Source organism: Staurois parvus, unplaced genomic scaffold (genome assembly GCF_062004578.1).
Source record: "Staurois parvus isolate SC_StPar_1 unplaced genomic scaffold, SC_StPar_1.0 ptg000131l, whole genome shotgun sequence".
NCBI lineage: Eukaryota > Metazoa > Chordata > Amphibia > Anura > Ranidae > Staurois > Staurois parvus.
The window spans coordinates 5,803,019-5,828,110 of record NW_028317927.1 but is presented as its reverse complement, the minus strand read 5'-3'; the positions used below and the strand labels follow the sequence as shown (position 1 = coordinate 5,828,110).

General features: G+C 40.0%; 1 protein-coding gene across 2 annotated transcripts in view; it reads right to left on the bottom strand.

Moving 5' to 3' along the window:
- NYAP2 (neuronal tyrosine-phosphorylated phosphoinositide-3-kinase adaptor 2) overlaps window positions 1-25,092 on the bottom strand; it is a 233,000-nt gene that overhangs the window by 191,366 nt on the left and 16,542 nt on the right. Inside the window, exon 2 of one of the 2 annotated variants that reach the window (XM_089672579.1) lies at window positions 8,971-9,208. In XM_089672579.1, coding sequence (XP_089528705.1) covers window positions 8,971-9,173 — 203 coding nt within the window. In that variant the 5' untranslated portion in view covers window positions 9,174-9,208. Of the gene's footprint in view, window positions 1-1,351; window positions 1,558-8,970; window positions 9,209-25,092 lie in introns of those variants that run through there. The other variant, XM_089672580.1, reaches the window with a different exon arrangement.

Below are 25,092 nucleotides of genomic sequence, written 5' to 3'. Positions count from 1 at the left end.
CTAAAAAAAGAAAATTAAAGCAGTCACCACGCATAAGGCTTACTAAGCTAAAAAAATTGCTTTGCTTTTGGGTTTATATACACTTTAAGATCATATATATTATTCATACGGGTACTTGTATAGCGCCATCAATTTTTGCAGTGCTTTAAATATATTTGCCCCATTTACATCAGTCCCTGCCCTAAAAGTGCGTACAATCTAAGGTCCCTAACTTACATTCATACATACACATATTAGAGACAATTTAGACAGGAACCAATTAACTTCCCAGTATCTTTGTAGTGTGGGAGGAAACTCACGCAAGCACAGGGAGAACATACAGGTAGTGCTATGGTTGGGAATTGAAACCAACAACCCTAGTGTTGCTAGGCAGAATATCTAGACATATAACTGATCTGTTTTAGCCTAATTTTTTTGGGCCATTGTATACCTTTCCAGACCACGTGCATAGGGCAAATGCTTGTATATGTAAATGGGGGTTTTAGGGGAAAATCTTCATCTGCAGGGTGTCAAATGTACAAGAAATATGCATGTAGGTTATAAAGCTAGAGCGAACATTGCCACATTCCATACAATCAATTATTAAAGATCCTAAACTAGCGAATGTTATAAACAAATCAGATCTGACATATTCTGAATACAATAAATGTTCCCCAAACCAGAGTTTCTTATATAAAATCTAGACCTAGGCCAAAAAGAACATTAACTGTTTGTATACCTAAATGCTTTAATGCACTGGACATTATTATATTATAATACTGTATTTAGGCATGTTAAAAAGGCAAAGTATAGAAGGAATGGATAATAAGGAACCTAGCCAAAAATCACCTTCCACTTTTCTGATAATAGTGAACAAAAATCTGATTGGCTTGTGTGGGATTACTACTATCCACATATCACATCCCTCTCTTATTATTAAAGGGAATTGTAGTCAAGCACACATATAAGGAACATTATTTTAGGGAACAATTATACAATGCTTAAGGCTACATTTAAAGACATCTATGTAAATTTTAAAGAACCCCAACAGACACAAAATGCAGCATGCGCAAATTTTGTTAACATACACCTGCGCCAACAATTTTAATGGGTTTTCTTTTTTTTATTTTAGAATTACAATTTAATGGGTTTTCTTTTTTTTATTTTAGAATTACAATTGTATGCACTAAAACACAGTTCAATACATGCTAATATGAACAAGTTCTAACACAAGCCAGTTCTAGATCATTATTTCCAAAGACAGCACTAGATACCTGTTTGGTCTATTCATAAACTATTATAGAAATCCAAAAATCACCCATATTTCCAGCAATGTGCAATGCAGAATAGCAGTGAGTGAAGATATACACACCTGACAGTTCCAGATCACCCTTCATGTTCCCTCATTTACGTAACAAGCGAACCGTTTGTGCCAAGGAACTAGTAAGCAAGCGCTCCATTTTTCAAAGAGGCATCAGGCGACTGACTGTATGTTAGCAAATAAGCCTTGAGAGCAAACCTTTTCTGCTTGGCGTGTTTTTCTTGTAGCAGTCAGGCAGTGCTGTCAGACAAAGCTCCACCTCCAGAGCATCTGGCTGTTTACTACAAATAATGAGCAAGCACAAGGCTCTCCACTTGGCTTTTCATGTGTAGTAAGGGGGAGGGGGAGAGGGAGCAATCTGCAATAACATATGAAATATGAAAGAGCAAAGATGGAGAGAGGACAGATTCCCATGACAATTCTTTTCTACAGCAGGGTTTAACAGCAGATATGGAAATATACTATGCAGGCTTATTCAGTAAGGCAGTGCAAATGGCAATTAATCTAACAGTAGTAACCTAGAACAACCTATAGAATTCTGGTTTACTACAGCCTGATCATTAACAGTTGAAGATGAATTCATTGCTTTGGCCATAGCTAAGCACATTTTACAAAATTGACACTAATAGGGATATATTTATAAACGCTTTATTCAGGTCTCACCCAGCAATCATGCATTTTCCAATTTAATCCAGTTAGGAAAATGTGTAAATCTTGGGCGAAAGTTGGATAATGTTAATCAATGTAAAGCTATGCACTTGAGTAGAACAACTGGGTGGGTCAATGGCGGAGACGGATCTGGGTGTTCTGGTGGATCATAGACTTAAAAGAGAAAGAGAATTTTTTTATTTTATATGTAAGTACAGGTGCTTCCATACCAATCAATGAATTGGCAGTGGTTTTGTGTATAGTCCTGTTGTCAGTGAGAAATCCAGCATTCTTTCATGCATGAAAGGCTCTCGATCCCCTCATATCCTGTTTACAAAACTGGTGGCTGATATGCCCTTTTTCCCCCAAGCCACTGGTCACTGACATTCCCCCTTGTAGTCCTTTGAAAGAATGCGTGATGTAACTACGTTGCTGATCACTCCAGTGGACGGACCTGGAAGTCTCAGACTGCCCGATCTGATCCACTCACTGTGCTTCACATGTAATGGGCAGCACAGTGGCTAAATGGCTAACGCTTCCGCCTGGCAGTACTAGGGTCATTGGTTCAATTCCAACCATGGCACCACCTGCCTGGAGTTTGCATGTTCTGCCTGCGTGGGTTTCCTCCCACCCTCCAAAGACATGCTGGAAGGTTAGTTGGATCCTGTCTAAATTGGCCCTAGTAAGTGTATGTACAAATGTAAATTAGGGACCTTAGATTGTACACCCCTTGAGGGTTAGGGACTGATGTGACTGTACAATATATATGTAAATTGACAGCGCTATATAAGTACCTGTAATAAATAATAATGGAGAACAAATCCCTCAAGCCACAAATGGCTGAAAACCACTGTAAAGGAGTATGTAGTGGTCTGAGACCTGGCTCCAACCAGGCCACGCTGCAATGCTTTTCACTCCTCCTCTCGGAGCTTAGTCATTGGGATGAGGATTCCAGGCAAAGGGGGAGATTAACTGCATCATTGACTGCTGCACAATTGGAAAAGATAAGTGTCATGTGTATATCATGGTCTGATCCTGGAGACTGAAGCCCAATAGATCTCATATGCATCACAAAGAAAAAATAAAACATAAAAAAACTAAAAGAAAAATTTTAAAAATTAATAAAATTAAAAAAATGGAAAATAAACCATGAAAATAAAAGTAAACATAAAAACAAAAATAAGGGTGAAAAATTAGCCCGGGCTAAGACTGCCACATACTCCTTTACAGTGGATTTGCAGTCACCTGTGGCTTGAGGAATTTTTTCTCCATTACATGCTGATGTTTGGAGCCAAGACAACCTCTGTTCCCAGCTGACACTTCCAGCAGTTGGCAATGGACTAGGATCCTTTGTAGCCCGAACAGCACCTATACTTGCACATTGGTTCACTGTGCTTCACAGTTGCATTGTTGGGTCTGGAGACTCCCAGTCTGTTCCACCTCCCATGATAGAAGAGTAGGCAGTCCTATTTGTAGAACATTACTGATCCGCAACACATAAGCCCGTAGTCCCACCCACTGAAGACTCTAAATCCCAGGGCATTATGGCATTTGTAGTCTCAGTGAGTGGAATTTTACACAAACTTTATATTTATTTAGTGGTTTTGTTTACCTATGCAAGCATGGCTATTGTACCAATTTTAAACCCATCCCGGATTTCTTCTTTAATAATGGAATGCAATGCCAAGCTGCAGTTTCTAAAACAATCAAAATCCTTTCTTATATTAAAAGAGGTATAGACTCCAGAGAAAGCAATATCATTTTACCTCTCTACAAATCATTAGTAACACCTCATCTGGAAAATGCAGTTCAGTTTTGGGCACTAATTCACAAAAAGGATATCGGAGAACTAAGGAGAAAGTGCAGAGAAGAACAACCAAACTGATAATAGGCATGGAGGAGCTCAGCTATGAGGAAAGATTAGTTGAAATTAATTTATTCTCTCTGGAGAAGAGGAGATTAAGGGGGGATATGATCAACATGTATAAATACAGTGGTCCATATAGTGAACTTGGTATAGTTATTCACTTTCAGGAAATTACAGTGGACAAGGGGGCACTCTTTATGTCTGGAGAAAAAGAGATTTAACCTTCACATATGTAAAGGATTTTCACAGTAAACATTGTGAAAATGTGGAATACACTCCCTCAAAAACTAGTTCTGGCCAGCTCAGTAGATTGCTTTTCAAAAGTATTCCTAAATTAACAAAATATAACTAGATACTAACACATATAGGTAATAACACCAGGGGTAGTTTCTCCAGGGAGTATCAAATTGCTTCCTGGGATACCAGGAAGGAAACCCCCCCCCATCTACCCCCATTTTACCTTCCCGATCTCCCAAATTTGGCAATGTTTACTATACTATTATTTAGTTCCTCATGTTAATCTGCACTTGGCTCTGCTCCATGTCTCCTCTTATGTTTCACTAATGCCCCATCGCTGTGATGATTTGTTTGATACTCTAAAATCCAACTACAACTTGAGTAAAAAACGCAAAAAAGAAAAAAAATCAATCACATTTGAAAAAATATATAATCAACCAATCTTTGGTGCTGTTCTCCAGACTCACCAATCCAGTAATACTGCACCACTTCCAGGTTGAATGATACTCATCATTTAACACACTTCCTGTGGGTCCATGGTGTCAAACAAACAAAGTGCAGTGACTTGTGGCAACCTAATTTCACCTTTTATCAGTTAATATTGAATAGGTTAATGCGAAAGATAAGCAAAGGGTTCGACTTATGGGTCTTTTCTGCCAGGAGCCCTAAGGCACCTGACCCTTATCAATGACCTAAAGAAAGTGAGGACTTAGAAACATGTCAGACATGTGCTTTTTATGGACTATAACATGACATGCCTTTCTTATGACACCAATGTTTGGAAGTTGTATTTGTTGAGTGTAAAAAAAGAAAAAATGGCTTTGACTGAGGGTGTCATTATTCATAGAAGAAGATGGGATGCTTAAGTGTCAGCCAGCCCCATTGAAGAACAGGCAACCATATGTGTGAATATATCTACATGATATGCTGGGCTGGTAACGGTGTTGGGATCCTTGAACAAGTTGGGTAGGGTGTTAGTGTGAAGACGTCTACCCTCCTAGAGGCGGGAAGAGGACCCCTCAAATGGAACATGAACCAAGTGACATGAACCCTCCAGTCCTTTGGCCTCAGAAGCATCAGATCATCTGAACAATTTGTAACCACAAGAAAATGCAAGGCTTTGTGCAGTGAGTAGCTACCAGCTGAAGTGTGGGGTCAGTGTGTGAAGGACCAGGGGGATGGCGCAGTGGGGTTTCAAACCTACTATTTGTACACAGGAGAGTAAAAGGTGCAGGCCTGAATTGGGCTTAGGGATGAAAGTGGACAAGCAGTCCATCCTAATGAATATCCTAAAAGATGATCCTCATTTCATAATTTTACATCAGTAAGATATCAATTATGTTTAATAATTTAAAGAACTAAACTAAAGAAGTTGTATCTAAAGCAACTTCCTAAGATAACTGGGTTAGCCCGTTTTCTGCATAAGAAGACATTTTAAATAGCAATAGTACAAAAATCACCAACGTATTTATAGCAGTAATATTTTTAACAGTTTTACATAACAAATACTTGATGTTACCATAGTAACTAGGAACTCTGTCAAAAAGAGTTTTCAGGGACACTTGTTAAACAATTAGCACTGGAACGTTTACTGATTTTAAACATTGAAAGGCATTTTTTGATCATATTATGGATATGATACACCACATTTTGGCTAGTTGTATGGACCTATGGATTATGGCTTTTCATAGCAGAACTCCAGGCAGATATAAAACACAAATAATTAAGCTCTGTGTTAATTACATTTTTAATGCAAGCAATGTAGGTACCTTAGGTTGACTTTGTATCAGTCTTTTGCAGTCCCTGTACAACAGAACTGTGCAAAAGGAGAAAGCGGCACAAAAATCCACTCAATTCATGTGTTGCGGCGCTCACACGCTAACAAAGCACATGCTGATAGGGGGAGAAAACAGAATGCAAAGAGATGATTTCATCAGTCTGCTGCTTCCCCTTTTACTGTCCATTCTACAGGCTGGTGGTAAGGAGGAGACCTGTGTTACTGAATTTTGCTACACACAAATCAGGTCATTTGCCCAGCCAAACAGGGCTGTGCTGTGTGGCAGAGCTGTGTAATCTGTATTTGGCAGGTAAAACAGCCTCCATATATGTATTTAATTTACAGTACATATTTAACTGCTTGCCTGAAATTCATCTTTAACTAGTGATCTAGCACTGACAGAATAATGTGATATAATCAGCCATTGACTAGCAAAAAGATAATGATACATTCACAACTCTAAATGCACCCGCACTCCGATTAGATGCAAGAACCCTAGCAAACCCAGGATGCCTGCATCCAGGGCAAATCACCTGCATGTGATTGTTGCTTGAAAGAGTATATATGAGTGGCCGCAAAAAGCTGTGAGAGCCAGCAGCCTCCCAATGCTTTCCATGGGGCTGCCTCCTGTAGCTAATTGCAGGAAGCCCTACTGGAGTTCTCTCATCTAATCGGAGTGCAGGTGCATTCGTAGGTGTGAATTATTATTTTTGCTCATGTATAGCATGTAGCATTACAAAATGACCTGCTAATTTCTGTAGAGAACAGAGTATTATTTCAAGATGAAAGGTGTTAAAATGGATAATGACATATAGCACTGATATCAGATCAAGCCAGCAGTTTTGCCTTGTAGTCTCTTCATCTGATGCCTTAAACATGATGGGTCAAATAATGGAAATAGACTATCTACCTATGAGCTCACATAGACAAAAGGGGGTTAAAGGATAAGTTCACCTTTTGCAGGTAAAAAAATGTGCAATTATTATGTTTGTCTGCAGGAGTCTGTAAAACTTTGCACCAGCGATCAGCAATCGTCTCCTGCAGATCAGTCAGTATATTTGCTTACCCGTATGGGGTGTATGAGCAAGCAGATATACTGACAGGAAGAATCAATGAACTACCATGGCACTCCACAGCACCATGGTAGTTCATTGAGGACTACAAGCTGACAGCTGCTTGTAGTCTCTTATTCACAGAGGACTGTGAATGAGTGATGTGGCCGGGGGGGCTGAGCCCCGCACGGCTACATTTTTAAGAAATTTGACAGTGGGGGGTGAAGAGAAGATCCCCGCTAGCTGTCAAAGCGGGGAGCGGGGCGCGGGGGCCGGTCTGATCATAACATGTTACATCCTGAATATGGGTGTAACATGTTACGAAAGATGAACTTATCCTTTAAAGAAGAATTATCACTTTTTTTTTACAATACCGAGTTCCCCATGGGAGGTCTTGCATGTCTGCCTTACTTCCTGCTGCATTCCTCTTGCCATTGCTTTCATTGGGCAAGTGCTTTGATCTGGAGACAGGCACTACAAAGCAAAGCAGCTGCCTCCTTGCTAGTTGCAGTGTTAGGCAGCTGTGTGCCAAGGGGGGTTGAACTGTCTGACATTGCAGCTAGTGTTACGGGGCATCTAGAGAATTGTACTTTTGTCCCCTTGGGAACTCAATAAAGCTAAAAAAAAGTTAACATTTTTCTTTAAACCACTTATAAAAATGAAGACTACGGTATTGCTTTTGATAGAAACTGCAGCCTTTATTGTTTTATTGCACTAGGAAAAACAAAGCGAAGCAAAGGTATCTAGTCCACATTACCAATCGCTGTCCTTGAAGCCTTGTATTGAAAAAATAATCAGCTAAGATTAACTGCTATTTTGTTGTGAAGATCAAACTTAAATTTTTATTCTGCTGTTAAACAATAAAACTTCCCATGGGCATCTAATACGGAATAAAAGTGTTTCTAATCAAATGAAGGATATCAGGGATATCGTTTCTCATGACATGTTACAGAAAATAAGTAATACCCACCGATCATGGAAATCCTTAGAGGGAGGGCATTTGCATGGTTCGGAATTTGCTTTATGTGAAATTACTTTAAATGAGAAGTCAGCTCTTATCAACAGTTGTCATACAACAATCAATCAGTGATTTCACTAAGGATTCAGTGTCAGAATATTTCTCTGGCAGAAAGCCATGTTATTTATGTGTTTAATCAGCTGGACTGTGCAAAACCAAAGTACAATAACCAGTGCCAGGAAAAGGTCATCCAGTGCCCAGGGCAAAGATACCAAACTGTGCCCACTCCCTCCCATTCATCATGTGCAAGCTTAGGGGATCCTACACCCAGCAGTCACTCAACTGTGTTACCACTCCTGTGAGCCTCGTAACAGAAGGAAGGTGCCCCCATCCCTACCAAACCATTGTGCCCAGGGCAACTGCCCCTCCCACCCACCCCTTGTCCCAGCCTTGACTGAAATTTGCATGTTTCCATGGTCTTTACCCTTTGTGAATAAATCTGACAGGGTTTACCTTTAGATAGGTCACATATAGCAAATTATGCCTACAGAATATTGTTTCCATATTTTTGTTCCCATCATTGGCAAAGCAAGGGTGGGTAATCTTCCCCATGGGTCACAGAAAGCAAAACAAACCTAATAAAGGTTCTAACCCTTTTTTCACTCTGTCCAAAACCAGGAAAAAAAACATTTTGGCTTGAGTATTAATGATTTACACACGAGCGGACTGAGCAGGTCCACCTGTCCGTTTTAAAAGCAGACCCGATCTGACGCTCCATTGCTCTCTATGGAGCAGCAGGTGTAAATGGACATGTGTCTATTTACACTTGCCTACATCCAATCCGATTCTGTCCACTAAAAACAGACAGATGGGGATCCACTCCCCATCTGTCTGGTGGATTGAATCGGATGACAGACGGATGGAAATTGACAAGCAGTCTCTTTCCATTCAACAGGCCATAAAGGACAGCGGGCTATCATCCGCTTGTTCAGCGGGGATCAGCAGGCAGATTCCCTGCTGGGCAAGTGGATTCGCTGAGAGGTCCGCCCTGTGTGAAAGGGGTCTTAATGTTAAGCAAAAGAAAATTACAAAACATAAAGATTCACATTAGTTTCCAATAGCTGTATTTACCGTTTAATAACTTCTTGCTTCCGACGTTTTTCATTCTTCTCTTTTAAATAAGCCATGTTTGTTTCATTTCTCAGGCGATCATTTTCCCGTGCAATGTCCGAGGCATTCTGTATTACCAGGCCATCATAAGCCTTAAGCCCCATATCTTCTATATATTGGAGGAAAGTGTCCAAAGTATTGTCCTCTTGACTTGCACTCATCATCTTGTCACAGAAAATCTAAGAGTAGGTAAATTGCTCTGCAGGTAACAGAAAAAAAGTGCAAATCAGTCATCAGATTATTATGGTCAGGAATCAATCTAATCCATTTCAATTGTTTTTCAAAAGCAGACATTTTATGACAGTTTTTATACAAAGCTATGTAAATATTTTCTAGCAATGCATTGCAGGGAAATGTTTCATACAACTGACTATGGTGTGTGCAAATCTGTGAACATTCTAAACAATGTCAAAACAGATTACATTGCAATCTGCTGTAAATTTGCCAAAACTGTAACATCTACAATTTTAACCACTTGCCGTCCAGAGGATTTATCCCCCTTCCTGGCCAGGCCATTGTTTGTGTTATGGTGCTACATTACTTTAACTGACAATTGCGCGGTCATGCAACGCTGCACCCAAATAAAATTTTACGTCCTTTTTTTCCCATGAATAGAGATTTCTTTTGGTGGTATTTGATCGCCTGTGCGTTTTTTATTTTTTTGTGCTATAAAAAAAAATATGTGAATTTGGATAGAAAAAAATATATTTTTGACTTTTTGCTATTAAACATGTACAGTACAAAAATTTAAAAAATCACATTTTGTCATACATTTAGGCCAAAATGTATTCTGCTATGTGTTTTTGCTGCAAAAATCCCAATACGTGTAAATTAATTGGTTTACGTGAAAGTTATAGCATCTACAGATGGCGGTATATATACTGGGCTTTTTCTTTTCCTTACTAGTAATGGCGGCGATCAGTGACTTGTAGCAGGACTGCAGTGGCCATTCTGACACTGGGGGGAACTGACTTGGTGTCACTGACATCCCCACTGACACCAATACAGTGATCAGTAAGACCCAGTGATTGACAGCCACATCCGCAAATGGTGGTGCGGGTAAGGTGCGCACACGCTCCCTGCCTAAAAATGCGAAATCACGCATATACACATGATTTGTATAGGGTAGAGCTAAAGCAGTTAATGACTAATGATTTGCAAAAATGTTCAAAGAACATGATACATACATTGCTTGCTTAAACTAGGAAATAATCTTCCACCAATTTAAAGAATAACTCACTTTTGGTGAGAAAAAAACATTCCTCTCTTGGAGATCAATGTACATTACAAGGATTTTACCAAACTTTGTTTCAGATTCCTACCTGTTTCTGTTCTGAAGAAAAAGCTGTTTGCTGTCTGCAGAGTGAATTTGTATGGAAGTGACTTTTTTATTATTCATCAGCTGATGCACTTGCAGTGTTCTAATGAGGAAAATGCAGAGTCTGCATCCCTTTAGAAGTGCTTATTCTTTGGGAGTATCTCACCAAAACTGACGTTTTGTTCCAGAGGATGCCTAAATTCTGACTTTGTGCAAAAGTCTCAGAAAATTAGTGAGTCAATCATACAAGCAGGAAATTAAATTTCTGAGGGTGTTCTGTATACCAAGGGTGTACAGAACACCTACAGATTGTCATATTGCATTAAATTTCACAGGAAATGACAGCACTGCAGATTAAAAAGGAAAGGTGATTTTTATTAACATTCAATTACAACATGGCTTGTGTAGCAATTATATGGTTTTATTTTTTTTTTGCTTTTTTCCTCCACAAAAGTGGAATTACCCTTTAAAGCTGAGTCCTGTTGTGGCGGGAATTACAGAGGAACAATATACAGACAAATGCATGTGTTTATACTAGCTGCATTTAAAATTAATGTATTGATTTGTTTAATGAATACATAAATGTATTTGTTGGCGTTTTGTTTTATCTGTGCCTGAGTTCAGCTTTAAAGTGCTTGTAGACACAGTAGGGTGGAAGCATCTAACTACCCTAAATGTTCATGTTTATCTCTACAGGGAAGGAATCGAGGTGGAGGAAGGAACTGCAAATCAGAAAATGATTATATGTTGTCTGTGGCCACTTTTAGTAAAACAAAATATGACTGTGCTTGTATTATACAACACTTTATTAAAATTCAATGGGCCTGATTTATCACACACTGAGTTTGCAGACAATCATATCCTCATGGTAAGTGCTATGAATCCAGGATGCATGTCTACACTATGCCATACAGTATATTTGTGGAGAATTTATTGTCAAGTGCGGTTTGCTGTAGAATGTACACTCCAATGTCCAAGTCTACACTAGCTAAGCTGTGTTGTGCCTACAATAAAAATTTAATTTCCTGAACTTTTAAAATGTGCTTACCATATAGGAATAAACCTCATTAAGTTTTAAAAAAATGCAGGCAAAATCGCAGAAATTTTTTTTTTTTAAATGCTTACTTGCAGCATGGTTCCATTCTGTAAACAACATTCAATAGAGTTTCAATGTGCCACTAAATTTGCTGGAAAATGTAATTGTTACAAGAAGAGCTCATTTTCTATCACAAACCCTTTCCAATATGCACATTGTAGCCCTCTCCCCTTCTAGGAGTGCCTAATTACTGTCTGTACTGGCCAAGCTCCTCTGCCCTTCACATCAATTCCCTATATAACCTTTTATGTAGCAGCCAAAGGAGGAGTGAAGAGAGAATATTATTTAAAGTGACAGCTCTGAGTCTGCTGCGACCGCTGCATTCATATCCAAGATGGTAGCATCCAGAAGCAGTCTTAGGGCTTTTGATTGTCCACACAGACAATCGGTGGCAGACACAGAGAGAAGGAGTAGAGAGCAGCAGCGAAAGACCCTGGAAGAGGATATTGAGGCTGTTCTGTAATATCATTGAACAGAGCAGGTAAGTATACACCTGTTTATTATTTTAATTAAAAAAAGGACTTTATAATCACTTTAAGAAACCACTGTATGCATTGGGTATCAGTGTGTGATGCGCTAGATTTCAGGGATTGCAATTGCCACGTGCACCTTTGGCCAGGGATAAAGGCATCTCATATCAATTATCTCCTGCTTCTGCTCATCTGCTTTAATAAATTAGGCCCTCAGTGAAGCATGAAGCACATAAAGAAGAACATTACCACAACGCATGTATATGAAGTCATCTTTATAAAGTTAATGACTTAACAATAACATAAACAATTCATTTTTAATAATTCTCATGTAGCGCTACCCTCTCGAGGACTGCTGAGTTTTTGTGTCCTCCCTAAGCTCTGCACGTCCAGGCAACACACATTTTCCAACACTCTCATCCGAAGTCAGTAAAACAGTCCTTGAGCTTTATTTTGTTGTTTTTGTTAGGGTTTAACAACTTGGATGGGGTCTAGGGGTATATGGGATGCCCAAGGAACTGCATAACTTCAGGGGACAACTTTTTAGCAAAAATGAACAAAAATCAGTGACAGTCTTAGTAAGGAGTACTGAGATCCCTTTGGTTAACCTCCTCAGACCCCAGATGAAACTCTCCACATTACCCTTCCTGCCATCTTGAGGGTGTCTCTGAGAAAGGGATTCCAAGATCTACAGTGAAGCAGTGTCAGTGAGAACTAGTTGGGTATTGCTCCTATCCCTTCTTTGGTGGGGGGGGGGGGGTATAGAAGTACTCACACTGTTCTTTTCCTGTAGCTTAATGGGTTGCAACTGTTTCCAGGCCTTATGCTGGGCCGACTCACTCCTTCTCTGCTGAAAGGCTGTCTTTACTAGTAGACTGTAGGAAAGTACAAATACTTCTGTCCGGCTCCAGCCTGTAGGTAGCCCCCCCCCCCCCTCTTCTGGGGTCTCCTCCCAGGCTCCACACACCAGCACCTTCCTTCACTTCATCTTACACACAACACCAACTACTCTGCTGCTCAGGATCTCCCACATTTAAGGATTGTTCTAACCACCATGCCAGGCCTCCTGCCTGAGGAATAGCCTGGTTCCCTCAAACATGCAAATCTAGGCCTCCTCCCCTCCTCTGCCTCTCTTCTAGAAAGTGCCATAGCTTTCTAGAAGGGTGGGAGGGCTCCAGAATCCCTGACCTGTAGAGCCTCCCAGCCTGTCCTGAGGTAACCTCACTCTCTCACTCCCAGGCTGACTCATCTCAGGCTTCTAGCAAGCCTCTGACTCACAGACAAAACTCCTACCTAAACTAAAGGGCTCTACACTCATGTCTGGCATTTTTTCTAACGACATATGTCTTAATAGTTGAAATGTACAGGGTGTCCCTAAAGACATAGGAAATACAACTAACTATATATTTTTTTCTCAATATGCATTTTGCCTATGTGTCCAGAATTTAGGGACACCCTGTATTATTGCACATAGCAAACATAATTTAATTGTGTGATATAGTGGGTGTTCCTTATTTGTGAGGGTATGCAGTACTGTTTTTATTTATTTAATTTTGAGAACAACATCATCTCTAAACAATGCTTCAGTGCATCACTTAATGACTGCATAAGACACAATATATATGAACATCCCTTTTTCCCCCAATACCTGCTTAGCCCAATAGCTGATGACCTAATTTTAAGTGTATTCAACAAACCAAATTAAAAAGTAATGAAAATGTGCAAACTGCAATGACACAGAACAACCAATTAGATTTTACACTGCAACATTTAGCTCAGGTAAAGCATTTCTGATTGGCTGCTATGAGTTGCTATAGTTTGCGCTGCATTGCTGAATATGCCCATATGAAACTGAGATGACATGACAACTTGCAGCCTTCCAGCTTTTGTAAGACTGGCAGTTCCAGCTTGCCCTTCCAGGCAGTGTTACCAGGATATGAAATCACTTTATAGTTGAAGTATGTCTATACTTATTACTTTCTTCCATATCACCATTTACTTGCTTGCATTTCACCATTTTGTATTCAAAGCAGAGCTCAGTTAATATACATAAAAACATGATTTTTAATATGGTGATGCAATCATTAACACAATTGCCAAATTTATTTTTGTATGCAGCTTGTCTTTGTCCTTGAAGCAGTATTAACAGGAGCCTCCCGTAATCCTCTGTATAGCACCACTCTATAGCAATCAGACTCTCCAGCATTTCCAGTGTGTAATATTTGGGAACCCCCGGGATCACCAGACAGCCACACTAGTAAAAGCAAAGTAGTCATATTTTTAAAAAGGAAAACAAAAGAGCTTGACTGAAGCATAAACTAAACAGTCCACACTCCAGGTACAAAATAAACCTCTAACTCACTGCCTACAAAAGCTTGTCCTATAACAGGGTTACATCCCCACTGCTCAGACAAGGTCACCAACAACTGTGTTTCATTTACAAGATAGTCCACACTTCTCACACAGCTGTGTCCTGCTTCAATCCACCTCACAGACACCTACTGACTGCTTCTTGGCTTTTCAATCCTCTCCCACAGGCGGTTTAACCTTTTCAGGACCAAAGTCTCCATAATTAGGGTTGAAGGCTCATTCCCAACAAAATCTGTCTCCGAATTCCAGATCCCACATAAGGCGATAACAATGTGGGAAAACTGTAAGTAAGTTTTCTCCTTATAAGTCAGTTTTCCCCTTTCTAACCAGAACCCCTCACCCTGCATGAGTGAGTACCACCGAGTACTCAAAAACTGTAATTAAGTACTCCCCAACCACCACTAAAGGGACCACAGCCCAAATAATTAGGATACATATCTTCCTTCCAGGGCCTAACCTTGGCATCCTGTACAAATGATATCTGTCATCATATTTACAGGAGGGAGAGAATGGGTGACCAAATCAGTTTTCTCCTGCTTCTTCATTGTCTAATATTCAAGCTTTTAAGTACTAAAAAAGATGACTTTTGTTTTGTGTAATCACCCATCAGATGGGTGAATACCATTGCCATCATTTCATGGTGGACATTTATTAATCAGTGCAGTGAAGATACTTGCAGAAATAAGAACCATTTGGAACATATTATTAAAGAAGTACAGCCAAAGCTTTTTTCGTTCTGCACTCCAATGACTCGTTTTCAGTTGGCAGCGGACTGAAGTCCGCTGTCAGCTGACGACACTCAGCCGGTCCAGGCTGAGTGTTTTTGGTGTGTTTTTTTTTTACTGCACCAAACCTGCACCATAAATACAACAAGCAGGACAGCAAAATGCACCAGACCAGCAACAGATCACTGTGAAGAGTTCCAAAGGAATACATGGTCACATTTTTTTGCAAGAAGTGCAAAAGTGTTAAAGAAGCCTAACTGAACAAGCTGAAGTTTGAACCCTATTACACCAGATTTGTCACCCTCCAGTTTTAGTAAATCAACCCCATTATGTTCTGGTCAAAAACAATGTTTCCTAAAAATTGTCAGTCATATTGACATGATGAAATGGATGCTCTTTCCTAAATGTACTAAAGGTTTAGAATATATTTACAGATGCAACAGGTGCTCTGTAAAATGCACACACAATATCACAGATTTTCAGTATATTGCAACATTTCACACTGAAGAACACCACTGGGAGCAATGAATTCTGCTGCTACACTTGTAATTGTTCTTCTGGGATATGGTAAAAACAAGAGTTCATTCACATTGTTCACATTTATGCAAAGCTTGTTCCAGGCACTAGAGCAGTTCAGTGTATGAAGTGCGGTGATTAGAATTCTGTGCATAGACGTGGAAATGAGAGCCTTGTCACCTCAGATCCCTCACTTGGGGAAAAACTATGCTTTATGCCCGTATGAGTCACAGCTTACGCTAGTCAGAATTACTGTCAGTATTGCCATCACCATCATTTGTAGCTCTGGATTCCATATTTATTCTGTAAAAAATGTTACAATAATAATAACACCTCCCTTCTGCATGCATGCCATAAGGCACTCACCATTTTCCCAAGTCTGTCAATGGATACTCAAAACACAATGATACATCCCCTCTCTCCTATTTTTCCCTGACATATCCCATCACCACACTGTAATAACTCATGCACTGCTTTTATGATGCATTTCATTAAATGTGTAAATACTAATGTAGTCCTATGGCAGATGTTTACATGACATATCGAGACCACAGGTTTGTTATCAGCACAAATAGTACATTAGTTAAGTTCACCAAATTTTGGTCCATGTGTGGCCATTCACACTCAACAGAAGTTGATCTGGCTGAGCAAAAAAAAGATTCATCTTTGGGCCGCCGTTTGAATGCAAACACAAGGCTGCAGCATATATCCTCCTCTTAACATCCACCAATGTCAGTTAACCTACCATAGTCAACTGGATAGCCTAATGGTGCCCATACAGTAAAAGAAAAATCTGTCATCCGGTCAGTTCTTTTGTTTTTCGTCCAGTTAATGGGCCCAAATAGAAAATTGTTTGTGACTTTTCAGAACCAAAAAATTTAACAGGTTGGAAAACTTCTGCCGAAAGAACGATAAATTGAAAGGATAATGTGTTTCTTGCCCGTTAAAAATCACTGCACATATGTGACAAAACAAACGAAAAACTGATTAACCACTTGCCGACCAGCCACTGTAAAAATACGGCGGCAGGTCAGCACGGCTGGGCAAAAGCACGTTTTAAAATGTGCGTTTGCAAAACAGGTAGGGGGTGCAAAGCGAGGCGCATCGCCGCCCAACCTGCACCGCCAATCCTGGCCGCAGATGTCAGTCGCTGGGTCACGGCCAGTCTTTACCGGCCGTGTCCTGCTGATTAGCGGCCATCACTGACAGAGAGCAGGGCTGCAGTAGCTCTGCTTTCTGTCAGTTCCCTGACAGCTCCTGACACGCTGATCAGGGCAGAAGAGTTTATCTCTCCCGATCAGCATGTCCCCGTGCAGGACACACCCCCGCCCCCTAGTAAAACACTCCCCTCACACAGTTAAACCTTTCAGTGAATAAAAAAGTTAACCCCTTCTTCCCCAGTGCCATTAGTACAGTGTCAGTGTTTTTTTTTTTGCACTGATCACTGTATTGGTGTCACTGGGGATGTCAGTGACCCCAAGTCAGTTCCCCCCCAGTGTCAGAATGTCCGCCGCAGTCCAGCAGTCCTGCCATAAGTCGCTGATCACCGCCATAAGTCACTGATCACCGCCATTATTAGTATAAAAAAAATAAAAATCTTTCCCGCCATTTGTAAACGCTATAACTTTCACGTAAACCAATTAATTTATACATATTGGGGTTTTTTTTAGCAAAGACATGTCGCAGAATGCATTTTGGCCAAAATTTATGATGAAATTTGATTTTTACATTTTTTTTTATTGGACATGTTTTATAGCAAAAAGTCCAAAATATTGTTTTTTTTCTCAAAATTGTCAGCCTTTTTTTTTTTATAGCGCAAAAAATAAAAAATGCACAGGCTATCAAATACCACCAAAAGAAAGCTCTATTTGTGTGAAAAAAGGACATAAATTTATGTACCGTATTGCATGACCGCGCAATTGTCCATTAAACTAGTGCAGCGCTGTATAGCAAAAAAATGGCATAAATTGCAGTATCTATACCATAGTTTGTAGACGCTATAACTTTCACACAAAGCAATCAATATACACTTATTGGGATTTTTTTACCAAAAACATGTAGCAGAATACATTTTGGCCTAAATTTATAACTAACTTTGAGTTTACTATATATTTTTTATAGCTGAAAGTAAAAAATATTTTTCTTCAAAAATGTTGGTTTTTTTTGTTTATAGCGTGAAAAATAAAAAGCGCACAGGTGATCAAATACCACCAAAAGAAAGCTCTATTTGTGTGAAAAAAAGGACGTAAATTTCATTTGGGTGCAGCATTGCATGACCGCGCAATTATCAGTTGAATTAGTGCTGCGCCGAGTAGCAAAAAGAGGTCTGGTTATTAAGGGGGGTAAATCCTCAGGAGGGCAAGTGGTTAATTTATTTCCATTGAACGACTTATGATTCGAAATTGGGTCATTACATGATGGCAATATTGTTTTCATTCAAAACCAGGTGTTTGTTATTTGAAAATGAATTTGAACAATTGTTTTACTATTAGATGGTTAGCATCACACAAAATCACATATCATAGTCATACAAGGTACCCCAAGTCTGGGGTAGAAATGGAGTCATTTTCACTGTGTGGTACACTACACATGATGACTAGAAACTTCTCTGCTAGATGTTCTGTTCTCATATCCCACTAACAGAAATACACTAACCGTGCAGGGATAGCAGCAATTAGGATACAGTTGAATTGCATTGAAAGACAGAGTGGCAATTTGAAACTGGAACCATTTATTACACACGGGAATGTGCTAGTGACAGTCAGCAATGTAATGTGTGGGTGGCTATATGGCACCCCTGGTAGACCTGCCATCCCAGGCCACAGCCTCTGTTGGATATACAGATATCAAGCTCTGACAGGGATGACAGCAGTTTATAATCAACTATTTAATGCATGTGTATAATACAAAAGAAAATCTCACAAAGGTGAGTGAAAATCTCACAAGGGCACGCTTCACTCAACTTTCTTTCTTTATTCTGTAGCAAAAACAGCATACTTTAAAAACAGCTAAAATCCATAGGGCTAATATCTGTTTGACTTGCTGTCTATAAGTGTTCTCAAGGCAATCAGAGAAAGTTTGCAGATAGCAAGGAAAGAAGTTGTTTGCTCAATGGATTTGAGCAGTTTTTAAAATATGCTGTTTTTTCTGCAGATTAAATAAAGAAGAGTGGGTGAAGCAGAGAGTGCCCTTGTGGGATTTTATCCTGTATCTTATACATAGACTAAATAAAAAGAGAACACTAAGACCCTGTTTGCTACCTGGAAAGGATACAGATCTATGTATGTGGATTTCCACTTTAGACACCAGCCTCCCTCTGACCCAATATATAAATATATATATATATATATATCGGTGCAGAGGCCTAACTAGAGGACCGTGATGCAAGAAACCACAAAGGGCCCCCCTGACAAGTGTTCCTCCCTCTAGGCCTGGGGTCCTTCCCACTTTTCCTGAGTTTCTTTACTCTAATCACAGGGCCCTTTATTACAGTTCTGCAGTGGGCCCCATTCTTGCCATCTTGGAGTCTCCCACAGAAACAAAATGCCAAGGCCTGGTCACAAGTGTGACCTTTGTAACCCTAGTAGCTCTGCCACTGGTGTCAGTAGTATTTTATTCTTGTTTTATTTTTTTATTATTTTTTTACAATTTTATTTATTTACAATTTTTTAGGCGCCCCACTGGGGGGCTATGGTGAGATATCAGGGGTCCAAACAAACCTCTAAATTTCCACCTTGGAGTCAGAGAAAGGAGATTGAGGATGCAGCCCTCAGTCTCCATCTCTGCAGCCTCAGCTACACTGAATGAATGGGAAGGGATAAATCTGTACAGAGCTTCCTGTTCATTCATGAACTGAAAAATAGTAACCACAGTTTACTATGCTTCCATTAGAAGCAGAGTCATTGATCGGTGCTGATCACTGACTCTATTCTTTCAGGAAAAGGAAGGGGCCATTTATCGGCCCCTTTCCTGCTCTCCATCTGAGGGGGACAGGAGAGTACACACAGGCCTGGTGACAGCAGAACCTGGAAAGGAAACGTGGCATATAGAGGAACCAATGCTCTTCATTTTCTTCCTGAAGCCTCTGAATGCCTGTGGGATTTAAAGGCGGAGAAGCTGACTTTCAGCAGCTGCAAAAAGAAAATGAAAGAACATGAAAGTTCCTCTTTATGCAGCCCCTGCCTCCCCTCCTATCCAGGTTTACAGAAGAACAACACGGGCCCCCTAGAGCAGGGGTGGGTAACTGTGACCCTGCAGCTGTTGGTGAACTACAAGTCCCATCATGCCTCTGCCTTTGGGAGTCATGCTTGTACCTGTCAGTTTTGCAGTGCCTCATGGGACTTGTATTTCTACAACAGCTGGAGGGCCACAGTTGCCCACCCCTGCCCTAGAGCATTGGGGCCGGGTTGCAATTGCGACCCCTGTAGTTATGCCCCTGTATTGGTGGATGTTGCACAGTGAATTATTTTGTTTTGCATAACTATTTAATTAATGTGCTCTGTTGGTAGCCTTATAATCTCTTCCATCACCCTGTGATTTCCTTAATGGTGGAACTAACTATGAATACCTGAATAGCACTGTACTGTATATATAACTAGGTATTACTACTGGTACCCTTGCTGGTACACAGCTAACTGTGTCCAGTAGTTAACAGATATGTATGCAAAGGTTGGAGGGCAATGCTGGAGGCATTAGTGAAAATATAATCAGTATGCAGAAACCAAAGGAGGATAGGCTGGCAGGAAACAAATGCAGAAAATCTAAGAATAAACTAATATGCGCTCATGCAAAACTAAAGGGCTTGTACACTAATACCAGACGTTTAGCTAATTTAATGGAAGAACTGGAGCTGCTGATGGGCGAGGGGGATTTTGACTTTATGGGAATATCGGAAACTTGGTTTGATAACTCACATGACTGGCTAGAAACTGCCCATGGGTACTCCTTGTTTCAGAGGGACATAATGGATAAAAGAGGGGGAGGGGTGTACCTATATATCAAGGATGAGCTAATAGTTAATGTGAGGGACAACATAGTTAATGGGGCAAGGGAGGAGGTGGAAGCCCTGTGGGTGGAGCACATGGGAAGTTAATATTGGGCATATGCTACAGGCCACCTAACTTGAAGGATGAGGAGTCTAACCTCCTGAAAAAAAGTTAGAAATGGTGGCAAGGCTGGGCAGTGTTATTATAATGGGGGATTTCAACTACCCAGATAGTGACTGAGCAGAAGGCACTGCTTCGTCATTTAAAGCTTGTCATTTCATAAATGTCTTGCAGGACAATTTTATGAGTCAATTGGTGGATGCCCCGACTAGAAAAGATGCATCTACTTATTACAAATAACACAGATCTAGTCACAGAGATGGAAATGGGGGACAGCTTGGGTAGCAGTGGTCACAGAATAATCACATTCAAAGAAAACCATAGTAAAAGGGAGCACAAGGGTAGTAAAAAAACAGAATTACAAACGAGCAAGCTTTTTTAAATTGCACTGGATTTTAAAAGATATTAAATGGGATTGATTCATTAAAACATTGGAATGCTTTAGGAACATATTAAATAAAGGTATCATCCAGTGTATTCCAATAGGCAACAAATACAAGAGCACTAAGGTTAAGCCTGGATGGCTAAACACTAACGTAAAAAGGTTTATAAATGAAAAAAAAAGGCCTATATAAAAAAGAAGTATAAGGCCGAGGAATCATTGTCAGCATTTCAACACTACAAGGAATGCAATAAGAGATGTAAGAATGCAATCAGAGTGGCTTAAACAGACCACAAGAAACACATAGCAGAAGAGAGTAAAAGAAATCCCAAGAAATATTTTAAATATATTAACAGTAAGAAAGTGAGATCAGAGCATATTGGCCCCATAAAAGATGAGCAGGGGAAGCTGGTTGCAAGTGACAAAGAAAAGCAAAGAAAAGCCAACTGTGCTTAATGCATTTTTCTCCTCAGTTTTTACAAAGGAAAAGGAGGCTATAGTAACCAAGGTGGTTTTATTTGTAACACATCACAGAACGTACTCTTGTGGCTAACAGAAGCCAGTATCAGTAATAGACTTGAAAAATTTAACATTAATAAATCACCTAGGTCAGATGGCTTACACCCAAGAGTGCATAGAGAACTAAGCCAGGTTATTACTAGAGCATTATTACAATTTGTTTATACAACTAAAGGACTGGAATGGTACCAGCTGACTAGAAAAAGGCAAATGTGATACCCATATTTAAAAAAAGGCAAATATATAGTCCTGGAAACTACAGGCCATTCAGTCTAACATCAATAGTATGTAAAATATTGGAAGGGATAATAAGAGACTATGTCCAAGAGTTTGCATATGATAATAGTAGCATTAGTAATAATCAACATGGATTTATGAAGGGCCATTCCTGCCAGACCAATCTTCTAACATCTTATGAGGAAGTGAGCTGTAATCTTGATAACAGAAGGCCTGTGGATATGGTGTATCTGGATTTTACTAAAGCATTTGATACAGTTCCACATAAATGCTTAACCGCTTCACGACCGCCCTAAAGCATAACTACTGCTACAGGACGGCAGGGCTGTGCAAAATCACATGATTTTGCACTTACGGGTAGGCAACGTGCGCACATGCGTCACCCTACGTGCGCCAACATTAGCTACAGATGTCCTTTACCAGGTCTCAGCCACAGATTCCCCACCAGCACCTGGCAATCACCGAGTCTCACTGACAGGGGAAAGACCTGTGTATAAACAACACAGGTCTCTCTCCTGCCAGCAGTAACATGCACGGCAGAGAAATACACAGCAGTATGTTTCCCTAGTAAAACTCACACAGCACACATAGAAAACAGCACACAGTTAACCCTTTGATTGCCCTAGAGGTTAACCCCATTCCTGCCCAGTATCATTAGTACAGTGTCAGTGCTATTTATTAGCACTGATCACTGTATTAGTGTTATTGGGATGTCAGTGGCAGTTAATCAGTTCCCCCCCAGTGTCAGAATGCCCGTCGCAGTCCTGCAGTCCCGCTATAAGTCGCTGATTGCTGCCATTAGTAGTATTGAAAAAAAGAATTTCAGTGTATATACCACCATTTGTAGATGCTATAACTTTCACGTAAACCAATTAATTTACATGTATTGGGATTTTTTTTAGCAAAGAAATGTAGCAGAATACACTTGGCTCTTTTTGTGGGAAAAAAAAGGACATACATTTCATATATGTAGAGCATGCAACTGTCAGTTAAAGTAACACAGTACAGTATTGCAAAAAGTGGCCTGGTCAGGGAGGGAGGTAAATCCTCTGGAGGGCAACTGGTTAATTTACAAATTGAGGTCTGTTGCCTTAGACCATAGTATAAACACCTGGATAGAAAATGGTTACAGGGACGCATACATAGGGTAGTTATAAAAAATGAGTACTCAGAGTGGTCTGGAGTGGTAAGTGGGGTACCCCAGAGCTCTGTCCTGGGACCTATTCTGTTTAATTCATTCATAAATGATATAGAGTGTGTTTGCTGACAATACAAAGCTAAGCAAGGCAATGACTTTGCAGCAGGATATATAACTTACAAGCAGACCTCAATAAAATCATGGTGTAGGCAACTACATGGCTAATGAGGTTCAATATTGAAAAATGTAAAGTAATGCATTTGGGGGCCAAAAATATGATTGCAAATTACTCTCTAGGAGGAAAGTCATTGGGAGATTCAAGGATGGAAAAAGATCTTGGGGTCTTAGTAGATCACAGGCTCAGCAATGGCATGCAATGCCAAGCTGCGGCAAGCAAAGTCAACAGAATATTACCATACATAAAAGGGGATTACTCCAGAGATAAAACTATAATTCTACCACTTTACAAAACTCTGGTTCACCCACATCTGGAGTATGCCATCCAGTTCTAGTCACCAAACCTTAGGAAGGATGTGCTGGAGAGAGTCCAGAGAAGGGCAACAAAGCTAATAAGGGGGCTGGAAGACCTCAGTTATGATGAATGACTACAATCATTAAACTTAATCTACCTGGAGAAGATACACATTAGAGGAGATATGATAACGATATACAAATATCTCAGGGGTGATCCCAACATAGGAAGAAAACTATTCAGCTTCAGGGAGCTTAAGAAAACACGTGGCCACTCCATGAAATCGGAGAAGAAGTGGTTTAAACTTAAACTGTGCAGGCGGTTCTTTACTGTTAGAGCAGTAAGGATGTGGATCTCCCTTCCACAAGCAGTGGTGTCTGTGGATATAGGTTCAAAAGACTCTTAGATGGGTGTCTTAGTGAATGCAATATAGGAGGCTATGGGAAATAATATATAGATTTAAACACACACATGTGCACAAACATACACAGGTTGAACTGGATGGACTGGTGTCTTAATTAACCTTACCAACTATAATTGTATGTAACTATGTAGGGTTTACCACAGGAAATAACCCAGGTCTCTCTTACATGTTCAGGGGCTGTTCAAAGGATGTGCAAAAGTTAGTGGGAGGGTCACTTTAAAGGATAAGTGTACTTTTCAACAATGTGCACTCATCTATTTTCTCCAGCCCTGTGGCTGAATAAGTCCCTGCCTTCCTCTTCACAGATCTCTACCTACCTCAATATTGCCACTGTCTGTTTCAGTCATTTTTCACCTGCCATGGTACTTAGGGTGTTGTATAATGTTTTTTTTCTATTGGAGGCACTTTAAAAAATTTGCTATGGAGCCTTGTGGTTTCTAGTTCTGTCCCTGAGTTCAAGTATAAGCTTTCCTGGGATTTACAATTTTCCAGCCAATTAATCTAAGCACAATTTTAGTTAGGTGTTAAAATGCATATTTCCTGGCATACAGCTCAGTACAAAATGAGGCTGCTCAGGTTATTCCTTGGTAAACCTACTGTCACAGATATGCTATGGTGTTGACAACATAAAAGTCACTGTCATTTTCTAGACAACCATGTGACTCTTTACTGCTGTTTGGAAGGTGTCATTGTCTTGTGACAAGGACAAAACGACAGCATGATCTTCACAGCCATGACCTGAATACAAAAACCTGGACAAACATAATTTAACCTCTTGAGCAATGAAAATAATCACAGCTTTCTTTAGAATCTTTCAGTGATGTGTGTATTATTCCAGGGTGACACGTAAAATGAAAAACCATGTCATTTTTGTGATTGACTCCTGGTTTGCCAGCAACAGTCAATGGGCTGTAATATATACTACAGTACTTACACATCTATGATATAGCTTCATACACGTCTTTTGACAAATTTAAAGAAAAGAGTCTAGCTAACAGTACAACTAGGTTAAACCATTTCCAGATGAGATCATTGGTGCCAATTAGCTGTTGTGCACAGGTGCAGGTCATAGAGTCACCACAATATTTCAACAAAGCACACTCATGGGACTTATAAACTGAGCAAAAATGTGTCTTGGAAAGGTCAACACTTTGGTCCCCGAGTGAGTCCTTACTTCTGTTAGCAGAATGGCAGAAGAGGAAGGAAATCAGGATCACACTCCTGGGATCTTGACATGTTTTGTATGGCATTTAAGCTGTCAGATGTAGGATGTTTTACCTAGAACTTCAGCAATATCAAGACTACTTCACG